At 32.6% G+C, this 14,834-nt stretch overlaps 2 protein-coding genes across 2 annotated transcripts; both read right to left on the bottom strand.

Annotated features, from left to right (window-relative positions):
• Window positions 1–6,013: 6,013 nt before the first annotated feature.
• On the bottom strand, window positions 6,014–7,994 carry LOC119614452 (NADH dehydrogenase [ubiquinone] 1 beta subcomplex subunit 8, mitochondrial). Its single transcript, XM_037970576.1, has 3 exons — window positions 7,793–7,994; window positions 7,468–7,697; window positions 6,014–6,395 (listed from the first exon to the last, which is right to left on the bottom strand). Exons 1-3 carry the CDS (start codon window positions 7,875–7,877, stop codon window positions 6,180–6,182), a joined length of 531 nt encoding a protein of 176 aa, XP_037826504.1. The 5' UTR covers window positions 7,878–7,994; the 3' UTR covers window positions 6,014–6,179.
• A 2,491-nt stretch (window positions 7,995–10,485) lies between these two features.
• LOC119614451 (alpha-tocopherol transfer protein-like) lies at window positions 10,486–11,665 on the bottom strand (the record flags this gene model as incomplete). Its single annotated transcript, XM_037970575.1, has 5 exons — window positions 10,486–10,696; window positions 10,772–10,908; window positions 10,973–11,278; window positions 11,342–11,423; window positions 11,487–11,665. Coding segments are annotated over 5 exons (750 nt in total), but the record flags the coding sequence as incomplete, so codon positions are not given.
• Between the last annotated feature and the right edge of the window lie 3,169 nt (window positions 11,666–14,834).

Genomic DNA, 14,834 nt, shown 5'->3' with positions numbered 1-14,834 from the left:
TGAAAAAAAATTACAAACATTTTTAATTTCTTAAAAGAAAACTTTTGAAATATTTGCAAATTAAACAGATTTATATATTCAAATACTTGAAGGAAGGATTTACAATAACAAACCTTTCAAAACATTATAAAATTACAAAATATCAAAATTTCGTAAAAGTTTTGGTTTTACATTTTTAGAAAAATTAACAATAAAATAATATAATTTGAAAGAAAGTAGTACATATTACACAATTACCCAGGAAAACTTGTACAAGTTGTTTAACTAGTTCTAGTATTTATCCATATTGTTTGCTCTCCTACTAGCTGGGTGTTATGATCAATGATTCTTCTTTCATATTGCCAACTACAGAACTAGTTCTGTGGAAACGTTAGGTAAACGACATTCGTTTATTCCCTCTTCTGGCAAACAATTCTTTTATCAATGATTTTTGTTTTAAGTCTGTTGAGACTGCTCTCCACTCGCTTAAAGGTTTCGTTGCAAAATCCCTAAAATAAAGAATATGTGTTAGTGTCTTCCTTGGCATCAAAGGGGCCTTTAATCTGTGAGATTTTATGGGCGCTGGAGAGTTAGAGGTTTGCTAAACGATTTCTCTATGGGCAACGCCAATGTTTATAGAGTGGCGAAACAGGGCACACTACAAGCAGAGTTCTTTCACCTCTACTCTGGAATCTTGTTACTCATTCACTGACAATGGAGTTCAATAAAATGTAAGACTTTAGCTGTTTCTGGTAAACATCGTACCACTATTTCTCAATGCCTTCAATCTTTCCTAAAACGACTTAGCCGTTGAAGCCGTTTTCAGTGTTAATCCGGGTAAAACTTAACTTGTTCTATTCTTCTTTCCCTCTACCATGTCTAAGTTGAGTTATTTCACTCTAACAGTGCAAAATATTTGGGTATCGTCTTACATACAAAATTTTTTTGGAATCTGAAAGACCCAGTTAGAGTTTCGAAGGCAGCTAAAGCTATCTATGCACATACATAGATAGGGAGATCTTAAGTCATCAGCCGCAAGTCTGGGAAATAACGCTTCGACATGATCACAAAGAACAAAATATCCATCTACTGCAATATTATCGAAAATATTATGCGAAATCGGAGCACATCATCACATGTTCTTTTTGTGCTCATGCTGGCTGTCGACAACATGTTCAAAACAATTGTCCCTAAACTTGTTATTAAGACTCAACGCTGCAGCCGCTAGGAAGTCTAAGCATATGGTTATTTCCGTTATTGCCGGGTTAACATTGAGGCCTCTCGGTTGAGCCCAGCTCAAGGCCGTATTCTGAGCCTCCTCAGCTCTACTACACAAGTAATTTGGATCCTTTCCCTTTAAAAGTATTACGACATCGTCTACATAGCAGACAGGTCTAAGTCCTTTCTCAGTTATTGTCCTAAGGAGACTATTAATCGTGATAACCCAGAGTAAAGGTGACAAAATGCCACCCTGTAGTATACCGCGAAATACTTTTTTTCTGATAGTAATACATACATCTCGCAGCTTGTACGATATTCCTTAGCATGTGGTTGATTCAGTTACGGAGCACCCGGTCAACATAAAACTGGTGTAGGGATTGGATAAGAGTATCAGTGTGCACGTTATTGAAAGAGCCTTCGATGTCAATGCATACCGTCAGTGTATACAGTTTGCTATCGAAGGATTCACCTATGTAGTGGAAAACTTCGTTTAAAGCGGTTTCCACCGATCGTCCCTTTACATAAACATGCTGCTTAAAATTTTGTCGCTTTTAGGAAAGTTACCGAGCACCGGAAGCTCGCTCTTCTTTGCCAGTCCCAGATTAGCGCCGTCCCAGGGAGGAGGGATACTTTCCACTAAGTTCTTTAGGGTGCTATCACATTGGTGAGATGTCAACTTCATCAACATTACGCCCATGCTGAACTCGCAGCTCACGCTCTCTATTGGTTGTTTGCCCTTTGAAGCGATTACGTGGTCCACTATCTTATTGTTGACCAGGGGTTCTGGTTTACTCTGTTGGTCTATTGGAATTTTGCTGGCGGCTCTTTTCCTTTTCCACAGTCTATCCTCTCCTTCCTCGTTTTTCGGGGCTTCTTTTGAGATACCCTTACCTTCGAGGTTGATTTGGCCGACGTGGTCGTCTTCGGAATATCTATCTTGGCATTGTCACCCTTACTCGCAGAATTCTGACTTGAGGTTCATTTGAGTGTAGTATGGCTGGGCTTCGACTGTGTATTACAAGACGGGTAGCTCTTTTTCTTCTTAGGTTTATTCTCAGTTGTCAACTCCTCGGGAGACCTGATCCTCTTTGCTTCAGATCTTGTGAGAGAGTCCAAATTTTCCTCTGAAGTATCGTTGGATTGACTAACTATGATTTCCTGAAGCATCTTTTTCAACATCCTCCTCTGTGCTCCAGATAGTCTTTTCTTAGTAATAGGTAGTTTAGCTATGCTATCACTCACCTGTTTCAGCATTTGCTCTACTTCATCCTTTTTGGGATTTGCTATAATGGTGTTGTTATTATCATCTGAGAATTCAGAGTCGGAACCCTCACCTATATTTAAAGGCTGAGGTAGCTTAGAGCTCTCTCCGAGTACATCCTTCTCTTTCACCCCTATGTTTTTGCCAATGGCATGCTGTACACTTGACGCATTATCCGCCACGGAGGCCAAGGTACCCACCTCCATAGTAATATTTTGCTCACGATTGTAGGATGACGACGACACGTGACTCGCGAGTGGATCAACACTTGCCGCCGGTACTGGGTTATTTATTTTCCAGTTTTTGGTCTGCGGGGAATATAATATTCCCAGGTGGTGGACAATCTGCCCTCTCTCAGCTTGAGTGAAACTAAAACTGGGGGAGGACAGATGGTTCATCACCATCGCCTCCCGGGGACGCGCTCGGTAGGAAAAACGGGCTCGGTAACTAGTGCTAATGAACTAGTTCTTTAAAAACTCCTTAGAAATCACTTTAGAATCACTATAATGTTTTACAAAATGGGTTCCAGGAGTAATTGAAACCTTAAAGTAATCTTTAGAAAAGTTTCAGAGAGCGAATTAAAGAAGTAATGGCGACATCAAGGTTTTATCCAAAGTCACAGTTCATTAATCTGAAGTGTTTCAGTTTGAACTTGTTCTAGAACTAGTATTGTACACATTTTCTTGGGAAATTATAATTTCTTCCTATTTATTAATAAATTCTTTCTAACTATTTTGTCTTTTTTATAAATTTATCTTAAAAAGAAATTTAAATAAAATTAATTCTTATTTCAATTATCGCAAATTTTATTTTTGAAAGTCCCAAACACTTATAATACTTTAGCTTTTCGATTAAACTTTAGAGCAAAGTAAGAAGTAAAGTTGGGTTAGTTTTAACTTGGAAGTATGAAAAGTATGTAAATGATTCTGATTATGGGACAACTATAACCATTGCAGTTGAAGCCATAGAATTGTAAGGGATTAGCCCATTATCGAGTTCCTTTTAATCAAGATCAAACATTTCATAAAGAATAAAAATTTTAAAAAAATTATAAATCTTTGTATTTTAATAATAAAAACTAAATAAAATGCATACATTTAATACCGATTTTATGTTTAATAAAAAGAAATCAATCGAAAAAATAACAAATATGTCTTTTTTATTAAAAATGTAAGAATCTTCTTTCTAATGGTGAGTTAAAAGCTGAGATTTTAAGGTTATGATTTAGAATCTTTAAGAAATTATTGATATCAGAGTTAAGAAATTTATATGAGAAGATCAATAAATTAACCGCAAGGGTATCTTCTAAGGAGGATAACGGGTGTAACGACCCCGCGGTCCCTAGTTAGTGTAAGGGAGTGATGTTCCCAAAATTCATAATGTAACTTCAAAATAAAGAATTGCTCAACCCAAGACTCTCCTACATACTAAGCTGCAAGTTATGTATTCTACATAAAATGCTTTGTCTGTTTCTGTCTGAGATTGTCTGTCTTGATCCGTCCGTGTTAGATTTTCACTTTCGAATATAATTATTTGTTTAGTGAAAGTTATTTTAATATTTATTTTTACCTACAAAAGCTTACTGAGGTTAAGCTTTATATGTAATTCATACGTGTTTACACTTTTTCCAACAGCTTTTTTCTTCCAGAATTGTACTAATATTTATATTCTTGACTATATTTAATAGATAACAATGCTAATAGTTCTCGCTTTAAACCTAGTAGTAGTTCTGGACATGCTCCCCCTACACCGATGGTGGATTTCAGGCAGTTTGCTGCACTTTTTAGCGATAACAATCAATTTCCCAGTTTTAAAACAGAACCTCAAACTGTAGATGCTCGCAATACTGGACTAGATGATCCCCCAGCTGTTGAAACTTCCAATAGTGATGGTGGAGTGGTGGAACCTCAAAGTGAAGATGGAACTGAAGATGCTCCTAATGCTGGACAATTGGAACACCGAAACGAAAATACTCACAATTTAGGGATTCAAGAAGAACGTATCGTAGATGAACGCAACACTGAAATGACAGAGCTCCGATCTGCAGATGCTGGCAATACTAGGCAGATGGATAACCGAACTGTTGAAGCAGTAAATACTGAACGGGTACAACTTCATGACTTACAAACCGCCAATACTAGACCGGTGATAACACCAACCATGCACGCTCCTAATACTGAACAGTTGGAACCTCAAAACCAACATTCATACAATACTGGATGGTTGGGTCATCATCGTTCGGAAGATAATCATCATACTGGATGGATGGATCCAAGAAGCATAAATGCTACAAATACTGCACCACCAGATTTCAACCACTTTGCTGCCCTCTTCAGCGGTGGTTTCTTTGGTGTGCCAAAAGTAAACAATCAATGAAAAGTATTCAATTATTTGAACATAATATTACTCCGAAACAAAGTCCAATTGTTGGATAGAATAATGTTAAATCCATAACAAGTACGTTTTTAAGATAAATAAGTTTATTAATTTGCAAAAATCACCATTAAAAATGCTAGAAATAAATGGAAAACCCAAAATATGTATAATACGCAAAAAATTGCCGAAACTAAAGAAACCGTCAGAAGTTATTGAAACTTCTAGAACCGATTTTATACTAAAATATTGTAATAATATATTAAATATAAGATAAATAAGTTTATTAAAGTACAAAATAACTATAAATCACCATTAAAAATTTTTAAATTATGAAAATGATATTAAACCATTTTCATTGGCCAAATAATATAATAAAAAAAAATATGAAAATTATTTGAAATAAAAAATTTTGAATAAATTTATGTTTTAAATACAAAACTGTTGTTTTTTAAAGTTAATATTAAATTTTACAGTTTTAAAATTGAAAGTTTTCAAAAATATTAAATACAAATATTGATTTTTAAACGTTTTTCACTAATAAATTCAAGAAAATTGGTAATTTTTGTAAAAGATTTTTAAAATATTTTCAAATACTTATATTTATAACAAGAAATATTTAAAAGATTTTTTTCTGAATTTCATTTTCAGTTTTAAAATATGAACTTTTTTAAAGAATATAGATTCTTGGATGATTGTTCAACGCGTCTGTTAGTAATAAATTCTAGAAAACCCCTAATTTTTGTAAAAAGTTTTTTAAACTATTTTCAAAAACACATACACACACTCACTCACCTGGAAATATTTAACTGCCTATTTCACAATATCGAAACTACATTTTCTTTCTTATAAATATATTGAAAACAAAAACAAAATTTTAAATTTATTTGTTGTTTTCAATATATTTGTAAGAAAGAAAATGTTCTTTCGCGTTTAGAGAAACCGGTTTTAAATACAATAATAATGAATAAACTTCAAATTTATTCTAAAATTTCAAAACTTTGAAAGACATTCAGTTGATTCTGAACTAAACAATATATATAAGAACTACTTATATTCACAACACTCTATCTTATCAATACAAGAGAAAAAAACAGTTCTCTTCCTTAAAAATAAGATTTTTTTAACTGACCTTAACATTTAATCAATTTGCTCCAAAAAATGTAAAATTTGTTTATATTGTGTTTTTATCTCATTACTTTATTTATTTCACACATTTTTTCTTAAAGAATTATGTGCTCTTTTCCACAAACGCATTTTATCTACACCATACATTTTGCTTTTCTTTTAAATTATAATAAATTTTATTTATATTCAAACTATCATTAAACAAATGTTGTTTTCTTTAATTCATTTCAAATGTATAATGTTTACGACCATCACCGGGATATTGTTTAACAGCAACGGGACGATACATTTTATAGTTGTCCAACCAATAGTACAAAGCCAAACAGCCGGCCATACAGCCCAAGAAGCTCATCCAGTAAGTGCTGTTGGCATAACGGGGAGGAGCAGGTTGTGACCAACGATCTTCACTGTATAAATCAGCGTCGGCATGGAACTGTAATAAGGGAGGGAAAAGAAGAGATTAGGAAGGTGTTTAATAAGAAAAACTAAAAGTTTATGTAAATGAAAAACTCCTAAAATTCTTTGCTAAAGAATTTCTTTCTCGTTTCTAAAAAAATTTTCTCTATAGAGTCTTCTGTAAAGAAACTTTTTATAAATAAACTTAGTCTATGGCAAGCAGACTTTTTCTATAGAATAGGAGTCATTTTAAAAGAATATTTCTATTAAATGCTTCCTTAAGTCTTATCTAAAGAGACTTTCTCTATTGAATATAGACTTTCTAAAATGTCTTCCTATAGGAAAAAACTCTTACCTAAAGATACTTTTTCTAAAGGAAAGGATTCTCTTGTAAAGAATAATAATGAGTCTATAGTATAAGAGTCTTTTCTAAAGAGACTTTATCTATAGAAAAATTGTATTTTCTAGAGAGACTTTTTCTATACAAAAAGCGTCTTTTCTAAAGAGACCTTTTCTATAGAAAAAAAAAGCCTTTTCTAAAGAGACTTTTTCATAGAAAAAGTAACTTTTCTAAAGAGACTTTTAGAAAAGATACTTTTCCTATAGAAAAAGAGTCTTTTCTAAAGTAACTTTTTCTATAGAAACGGAGTCTTCTCTAAAGAGTCTTTTTCTATAGAAAAAGTCTTCCTATGGAAGACTCCTTTCTAAAAATAGTTTTCCTTAGAAAGAGTCTTTCCTAAAGAGACTTTTTCTGTGAAAACTAAAAACTAACTGCGTTTTCTATAGAAAAGTCGTCTTTTACAAAGAGTCTTATACATATCAGATATGAATTAAGGAAGCATTTTTAATAGAAGAAGGGTCCTTCTCAACTTTTCAATAGAGACTTCTTGATAATTTTTGGAGAGGCCTTTTCTATGTATCTTTTAACAATACTTTTAAAAATACTGATAATTATCTATAAAGTATTCAGAATTTAAACTATTTATATCTTCACACAGTGTATGGTAATTTTTCATGCTGCTCAAATCTTCGGACCATATAAAAACTAACTTCATTTGCTTTCACATCCGCAAATCACTAAAATCTATTAAATATATCAATCAACTTACAGTTTCATGCAAATTACGCTTCAATTCTGGAAAATCATATGGATAGTAGGGATCACGGGCTTCAATACCTAAACCACCTTCCAATTTGGGATAGTCACCATAACCCAAACCATTATCGGCATAAGGTTTGTATTCTTCGGGCAGTAAATGGTATTTTTTGGCAGCAGCTAAATGCTCTTCCTCGGTTTTAGGAATACCAGCTGGTTTATAATCCTTATTCCAACCGGCCACTAAAAAAAGCAAAGTAAAAACAACAATATTAACATTTGCAGTTACGTAAACTATACATTTACTTCAAATTTAGCAAACCATTCTAAATACTTACTGCTTCTGACAGCTTGACGCAGCAAAGCGGGATTGGTGGCACTTAATTTTTGTACCAATTTATAGGTATTCATTACGGATGCCATTTTGCAGACAATTTCCTTAGAGAATCTGCTCCAGTGGACAAAATTTTCAATGAATTGTGGTGCTGCAGCAGCGTTTTGCCACTAATCAAGTGTCAAAGTAGAAATGTCAAAATTTTTTTGTTGTTTTGTTTTGCTATTCAATTTCGGTCAAGCTAATGTGGTGATTTTTTTATTTAAAGTAGCGTTTTTTTGTTTTTAGCGATTTCATATAGGAAATAAGTGATTTTTACATTTTTGCTACTAAAATATATTTAAAACTGACTTTAATAAGTATTATTGATCGTTTTATGAGATAAAAGCATTCTTTTTATTATATTAATCTAAATATATTATTTGTATGTATTAAACAATAAAAAATATAATAAATTGATTTAAGCAATTGTTTTACCAATCCAAAAGAAACAATATCTTAATTTTAAAAAAAAACTTTTTTAAAATTTTCCATCTAACTGCTACCATGTTTTCTGTTTAACCGTTAAATGGCAAATACATTCGAGTATGGACGCAATAAATAACTCTAAACATTTATAATGCACACCTTATTACATTTTATTCAAAATTTTCCAAAATGTGTTATCAGAAATCAGTTTTTGTTTTATTTTAGTTATTTAACGTTTTTATTTTAAATAATATGTAAGCATTATGGTTTATTTGGAAAACTACAGAGTTGAATTTGTGTTTATAACAGTTGGTATGTAGAAACTGTTCGATTACAAAGAGTTGCCAGATGGTGTGTAAACAATAAACAATGTCATTGACTCAACTCTAAACATTAGGTTAGCATATAGACCATACTATACATGAGAGTAGACTATGAAATAGATTATTAACTAGACTATAGAGTAGACTATAGACCAGACTATAGACTAGACTATAGACTAGACTATAGACTAGACTATAGACTAGACTAAAGACTAGACTATAGACAAGACTATAGACTAGACTATAGACTAGACTATAGACTAGACTATAGACTAGACTATGGACTAGACTATAGACTAGACTATAGACTAGACTATAGACTAGACTATAGACTAGACTATAGACTAGACTATAGATTAGACTATAGACTAGACTATAGACTAGACTATAGACTAGACTATAGACTAGACTATAGACTAGACTATAGACTAGACTATAGACTAGACTATAGACTAGACTATAGACTAGACTATAGACTAGACTATAGACTAGACTATAGACTAGACTATAGACTAGACTATAGACTAGACTATAGACTAGACTATAGACTAGACTATAGACTAGACTAGACTATAGACTAGACTAGAGACGAGAAGAGAGAAGAGACGAGAGACGAGAAGAGAGAAGACGAGAGAGAGACGAGAGACGAGAGAGAGACGAGAAGAGACGAGAGACGAGACGAGAGAGAGAGAGAGAAGAGAGAGACGAGACGAGAGACGAGGACGAGAGACTAGAGAAGAGAGACGAGAGAAGAGACGAGAGAGAGACGAGAGACGAGAGAGAGACGAGACGAGAGACGAGACGAGAGACGGACGAGAGACGAGACAGAGAAGAGACGAGAGACGAGACGAGAGACGAGACGAGAGACGAGACGAGAGACGAGACAAGAGAGAGAAGAGAGACGAGACGAGAGAAGAGACGAGAGACGAGACGAGAGACGAGGAACGAGAGACGAGACGAGAGACGACGAACGAACGAACGAACGAACGAACGAACGAACGAACGAACGAACGAACGAACGAACGAAACGAACGAACGAACGAACGAACGAACGAACGAACGAACGAACAACGAACGAACGAACGAACGAACGAACGAACGAAACGAACGAACGAACGAACGAACGAACGAACGAACGAACGAACGAACGAACAACGAACGAACGAACGAACGAACGAACGAACGAACGAACGAACGAACGAACGAACGAACGAACGAACGAACGAAGAACGAACGAACGAACGAACGAACGAACGAACGAACGAACGAACGAACGAACGAACGAAGAACGAACGAACGAACGAACGAACAACGAACGAAACGAAAAGAACGAACTAACGAACGAACGAACGAAGAACGAACGAACGAAACGAACGAACTAACTAACTAACGAACGAAGAACGAACGAACGAACGAACGAAACGAACGAACAAAGAACGAAACGAACGAACGAAAGAACGAACGAACGAACGAAACGAACGAACTAACGACAACTAACGAACGACAAATAACGACTAACGAACGAACTAACGAACGAACAACTAACGAAAACTAACGAACGAAAAAACTAACTAACTAACTAACTAACTAACTAACTAACTAACTAACTAACTAACTAACTAACTAACTAACTAACTAACTAACTAACTAACTAACTAACTAACTAACTAACTAACTAACTAACTAACTAACTAACTAACTAACTAACTAACTAACTAACTAACTAACTAACTAACTAACTAACTAACTAACTAACTAACTAACTAACTAACTAACTAACTAACTATCTAACTAACTATATATTGATCCTGAAAAATAGTTGAGAATAAAAATACTTGATGTAATTTTTCAATAAATATTTGTAACATTTATTTAAACGTTTTTATTTTAATACTTTTAACAAATTTGTAAATAAACTTTAATGCAATAAAACCCCTGAAATAACATTTAAGATTAATAAAAAATTACAATGGAAGTATAATAAAAATAAAAGCCCCAATAAATACAGATCAAAAATGTAGTAACTTTTTTGTAATAAATACAATTTTTCATTTAAGTAACATTTGTAAAATTATAATGACTCTATTTTCCAATGATTTGGATCCATTAGATAATCTCTGAAATTAAAAATAAATTATGAAAGAATAAATATTGTATATAATTTTGGCTTCAATATAAAAATGAGTATTTACCTTTTCTTAAACATCAATTGCATAAAATCTTCTTTTAAATCTGTCAATTTACCCGCCTGACCACCATATTCCTCGGGCAAAAGTTCTTTAGGAACATGTTCGTACAAAGTTTCAATGCCCGTTGTATGAAAATGCATCTAGATATTGTAAATTGTTCATTGAAATTACTGCTTTAAAATAAAAATTCCACTTAAAACCCACCATATTAAATACGTCTTTATTGATAAATGGCTTTACCACACTAATCAAGCGATCCAAATACGAGGGACAATTAATCATATGCATGGCTTTGATACGCACGGGAAATGCTTGCTGTAGAAATTTCAAATATGTACGTAAAGTGCTTATCGATAGACGAGTAGCGTGCTTCATGCTATAACCAGTCATGTCGAAAATTTGTACTTCACCCTCTGAAAGCATTGTAGCATTACCATCTGTTAGATCTGGCATTGAAAAACGACAATCGGTGATCATTATGAAGGCCTTGGTATCTTCGGTATGATGCATCTAGTTTTTTAAATAAAATTTAAAAAATTATGAATATTTTTTTTAATATTAACAGTCTAATACCTTTCGTGGATCTGGATCACATAATCGGAAGCAGGTTATGCGATATTTTTCCGGTGTTAGACCTGGTAGTGGCACCATATCTCTAAAATTTTGTTATTAAAATTGTTATATAGATTTTCTTTTAAATGTTGGGATAAATATTTACGCATATTCAAATGTTCTTTGACTGTCTTCATCTGTGGGGTCCCGATTTATAAAGATATGTGGACATTTATTTCTTATCGCATAATTAACTTCAATTAATTTCTTGGTTTCTTCTACATCTTTATACATACATAAATAGAAACGTTCTAATAGGAGACGATCTGGAAAGAGTAAAAATTTCTGTTAATATAATTCACATTAAACCCCAATCTGGGTCCACACAAGCTTTCTCTTTATTGAGAAAACTAAAGTGATATTCGATTTCTTGTTTAGAATTTTTAATAGATGTTTCTTAGATCGATAGCAGAAAGTAGGGGGTAACAGTGGTATTCAATAACGTCAGAAACTTATTAAAAAATAATAGTTTCCTCTTTCTAACGATTTTGCTTATATAACATCCATAAAAAATACCTCAGATTCTTTTTATTTTTAATAAGCAAATTATAAAGCAAGTTATGGTTCAATTTTATTACACAACTGTTCATTTCCATTAAAAACCCATATTGATAAACGATTCTGAAAACGTTGCAAACATTTTGATATCTTTAGTTACAAATTAAGCTCTTATTTGCAATAAATTATTCCGTACAAGTTCGTTTTTGCTAACAAAATGCAATTAAAATATAATTATTAATATAATAAATTGCCATAGAAAATGTATAATTATAAAAAAAAAGAAATAAACAATTTGAAATTTGCATAAAAAAATCAAACGTTTCAATAAATAAATAAAAGTGAATTTTGCTCTTAAAGGTAACAATTTATTAATACCTATTACAGATATGACGTAAACTTTTGAAAAACTGAATTATATAGTTTACTTCTTTAAAACATTTTTATTTATAGTTATAGTCTAGTCTATAGTCTAGTCTATAGCCTAGTCTATAGTCTAGTATAGTCTAGTCTATAGTCTAGTCTATAGTCTAGTCTATAGTCTAGTCTATAGTCTAGTCTATAGTCTAGTCTATAGTCTAGTCTATAGTCTAGTCTATAGTCTAGTCTATAGTCTAGTCTATAGTCTAGTCTATAGTCTAGTCTATAGTCTAGTCTATAGTCTAGTCTATAGTCTAGTCTATAGTCTAGTCTATAGTCTAGTCTATAGTCTAGTCTATAGTCTAGTCTATAGTCTAGTCTATAGTCTAGTCTATAGTCTAGTCTATAGTCTAGTCTATAGTCTAGTCTAAGTCTAGTCTATAGTTAGTCTATAGTCTAGTCTATAGTCTAGTCTATAGTCTAGTCTATAGTCTAGTCTATAGTCTAGTTCTATAGTCTAGTCTATAGTCTAGTCTATAGTCTAGTCTATAGTCTAGTCTATAGTCTAGTCTATAGTCCTAGTCTATAGTCTAGTCTCATAGTCTAGTCTATAGTCCTAGTCTATAGTCCTAGTCTATAGTCTAGTCTATGTCTAGTCTATAGTCTAGTCTATAGTCTAGTCTATAGTCTAGTCTATAGTCTAGTCTATAGTCTAGTCTATGCTAGTCTAGTTCTAGTCTATATTGTCTAGTCTATAGTCTAGTCATGTATAGTCTATAGTCTAGTCTATAGTCTGTAAGTCTAGTTATGTCGTCTATAGTATAGTCTATAGTCTAGTCTATAGTCTAGTCTATAGTTAGTCTATAGTCTAGTCTATAGTCTAGTCTATAGTCTAGTCTATAGTCTAGTCTATAGTCTAGTCTAAGTCTAGTCTATCGTAGTCTAAGTAGTCTATAGTCTAGTCTATGTCTAGTCTATAGTTAGTCTATAGTCTAGTCTATAGTCTAGTCATAGTCTAGTCTATAGTCTAGTTATAGTCTAGTCTATAGTCTATAGTCAGTCTATGTCTAGTCTATAGTCTAGCTATAGTCTAGTCTATAGTCTAGTCTATAGTCTAATCTATAGCCTAGTCTATAGTCTAGTCTATAGTCTAGTCTATAGTCTAGTCTATAGTCTAGTCTATAGTCTAGTCTATAGTCTAGTCTATAGTCTAGTCTATAGTCTAGTCTATAGCCTAGTCTATAGTCTAGTCTATAGTCTAGTCTATAGTCTAGTCTATAGTCTAGTCTATAGTCTAGTCTATAGTCTAGTCTATAGTCTAGTCTATAGTCTAGTCTATAGTCTAGTCTATAGTCTAGTCTATAGTCTAGTCTATAGTCTAGTCTATAGTCTAGTCTATAGTCTAGTCTATAGTCTAGTCTATAGTCTAGTCTATAGTCTAGTCTATAGTCTAGTCTATAGTCTAGTCTATAGTCTAGTCTATAGTCTAGTCTATAGTCTAGTCTATAGTCTAGTCTATAGTCTAGTCTATAGTCTAGTCTATAGTCTAGTCTACAGTCTCTAGTCTATAGTCTAGTCTATAGTCTAGTCTACAGTCTAGGCTAGTCTATAGTCTAGTCTATAGTCTTGTCTATAGTCTAGTCTATAGTCTAGTCTATAGTCTAGTCTATAGTCTAGTCTATAGTCTAGTCTATAGTCTAGTCTATAGTCTAGTCTATAGTCTAGTCTATAGTCTAGTCTATAGTCTAGTCTATAGTCTAGTCTATAGTCTAGTCTATAGTCTAGTCTATAGTCTAGTCTATAGTCGAGTCTATAGTCTAGTCTATAGTCTAGTCTATAGTCTAGTCTATAGTCTAGTCTATAGTCTAGTCTATAGTCTAGTCTAAAGTCTAGTTTTTTTATTATTTAACTACAGAGATAAATAGTAACGATAAAATTTCAAAAATAGCGGCAAAGTTGCATGGTAATTTTATTTGTTTATAAAAATTTTTATTTTGTATGTTATTTTTAAAATATTATGTTAAATTTCACACAGTAAAATGTTAATGAACTACAATTGGCAAGTCATATTGTAGGAGGAAGAAAGATTCATACGATGAAAATAAACATACACAGCTGTTGTTTAATAAAAATAAAAACATTTATAAGAAACAAACAAAAACAGCATATCAACGAAAGACAATTTACGTATGTACATACATGGAATAAATATCTATAAATATTTTTATAAACAAACCACAAAGAAGATCAATTAACGCATTTTTTTTCTTTTATATGTAACACTGACAATTTAAAATGTCATGACATGACGATGTGTAAAAATTAAACAAATTTTGTATGTATCTGCTGCACGTGCTGCTGCATGCTGGCATATTAGTTCAACTTACAGCAATATCGATTAAAAACGATTACTTTCAGTTTTTTGTTATTCTAATTTTGTTATTATTTCTAGGGTAATTAGCATCACTAAACTGGTTTTGGCGCTTAATTTATGGTAATTATTACCGTTAGATTTAAATGAAAATGGAAAACGTTATAAAAACAAAGCAAAACAAGTTTTGCAAATTTCACCATTATCAAAGCAACAACAAACAAA

This window comes from Lucilia sericata, unplaced genomic scaffold (assembly GCF_015586225.1).
Source record: "Lucilia sericata isolate MDLA Ls3-8-SP2 unplaced genomic scaffold, ASM1558622v1 Contig002917F_arrow, whole genome shotgun sequence".
Taxonomy (NCBI): Eukaryota; Metazoa; Arthropoda; class Insecta; order Diptera; family Calliphoridae; genus Lucilia; species Lucilia sericata.
Note: the sequence above shows the minus strand (reverse complement) of the source record. Positions and strands in the feature narration are given on the sequence as shown.

Bases quoted from the DNA above. Each gene is read 5' to 3' on its own strand.
- LOC119614452 (XM_037970576.1), bottom strand. From the start codon at position 7,877: ATGGCATCCGTAATGAATACCTATAAATTGGTACAAAAATTAAGTGCC. The intron at 7,698-7,792 runs GTAAGTATTTAG...TGCTTTTTTTAG, and splicing joins GCGTCAAGCTGTCAGAAGCA to TGGCCGGTTGGAATAAGGAT. The intron at 6,396-7,467 runs GTAAGTTGATTG...CCCTTATTACAG, and splicing joins AGCGTAATTTGCATGAAACT to TTCCATGCCGACGCTGATTT.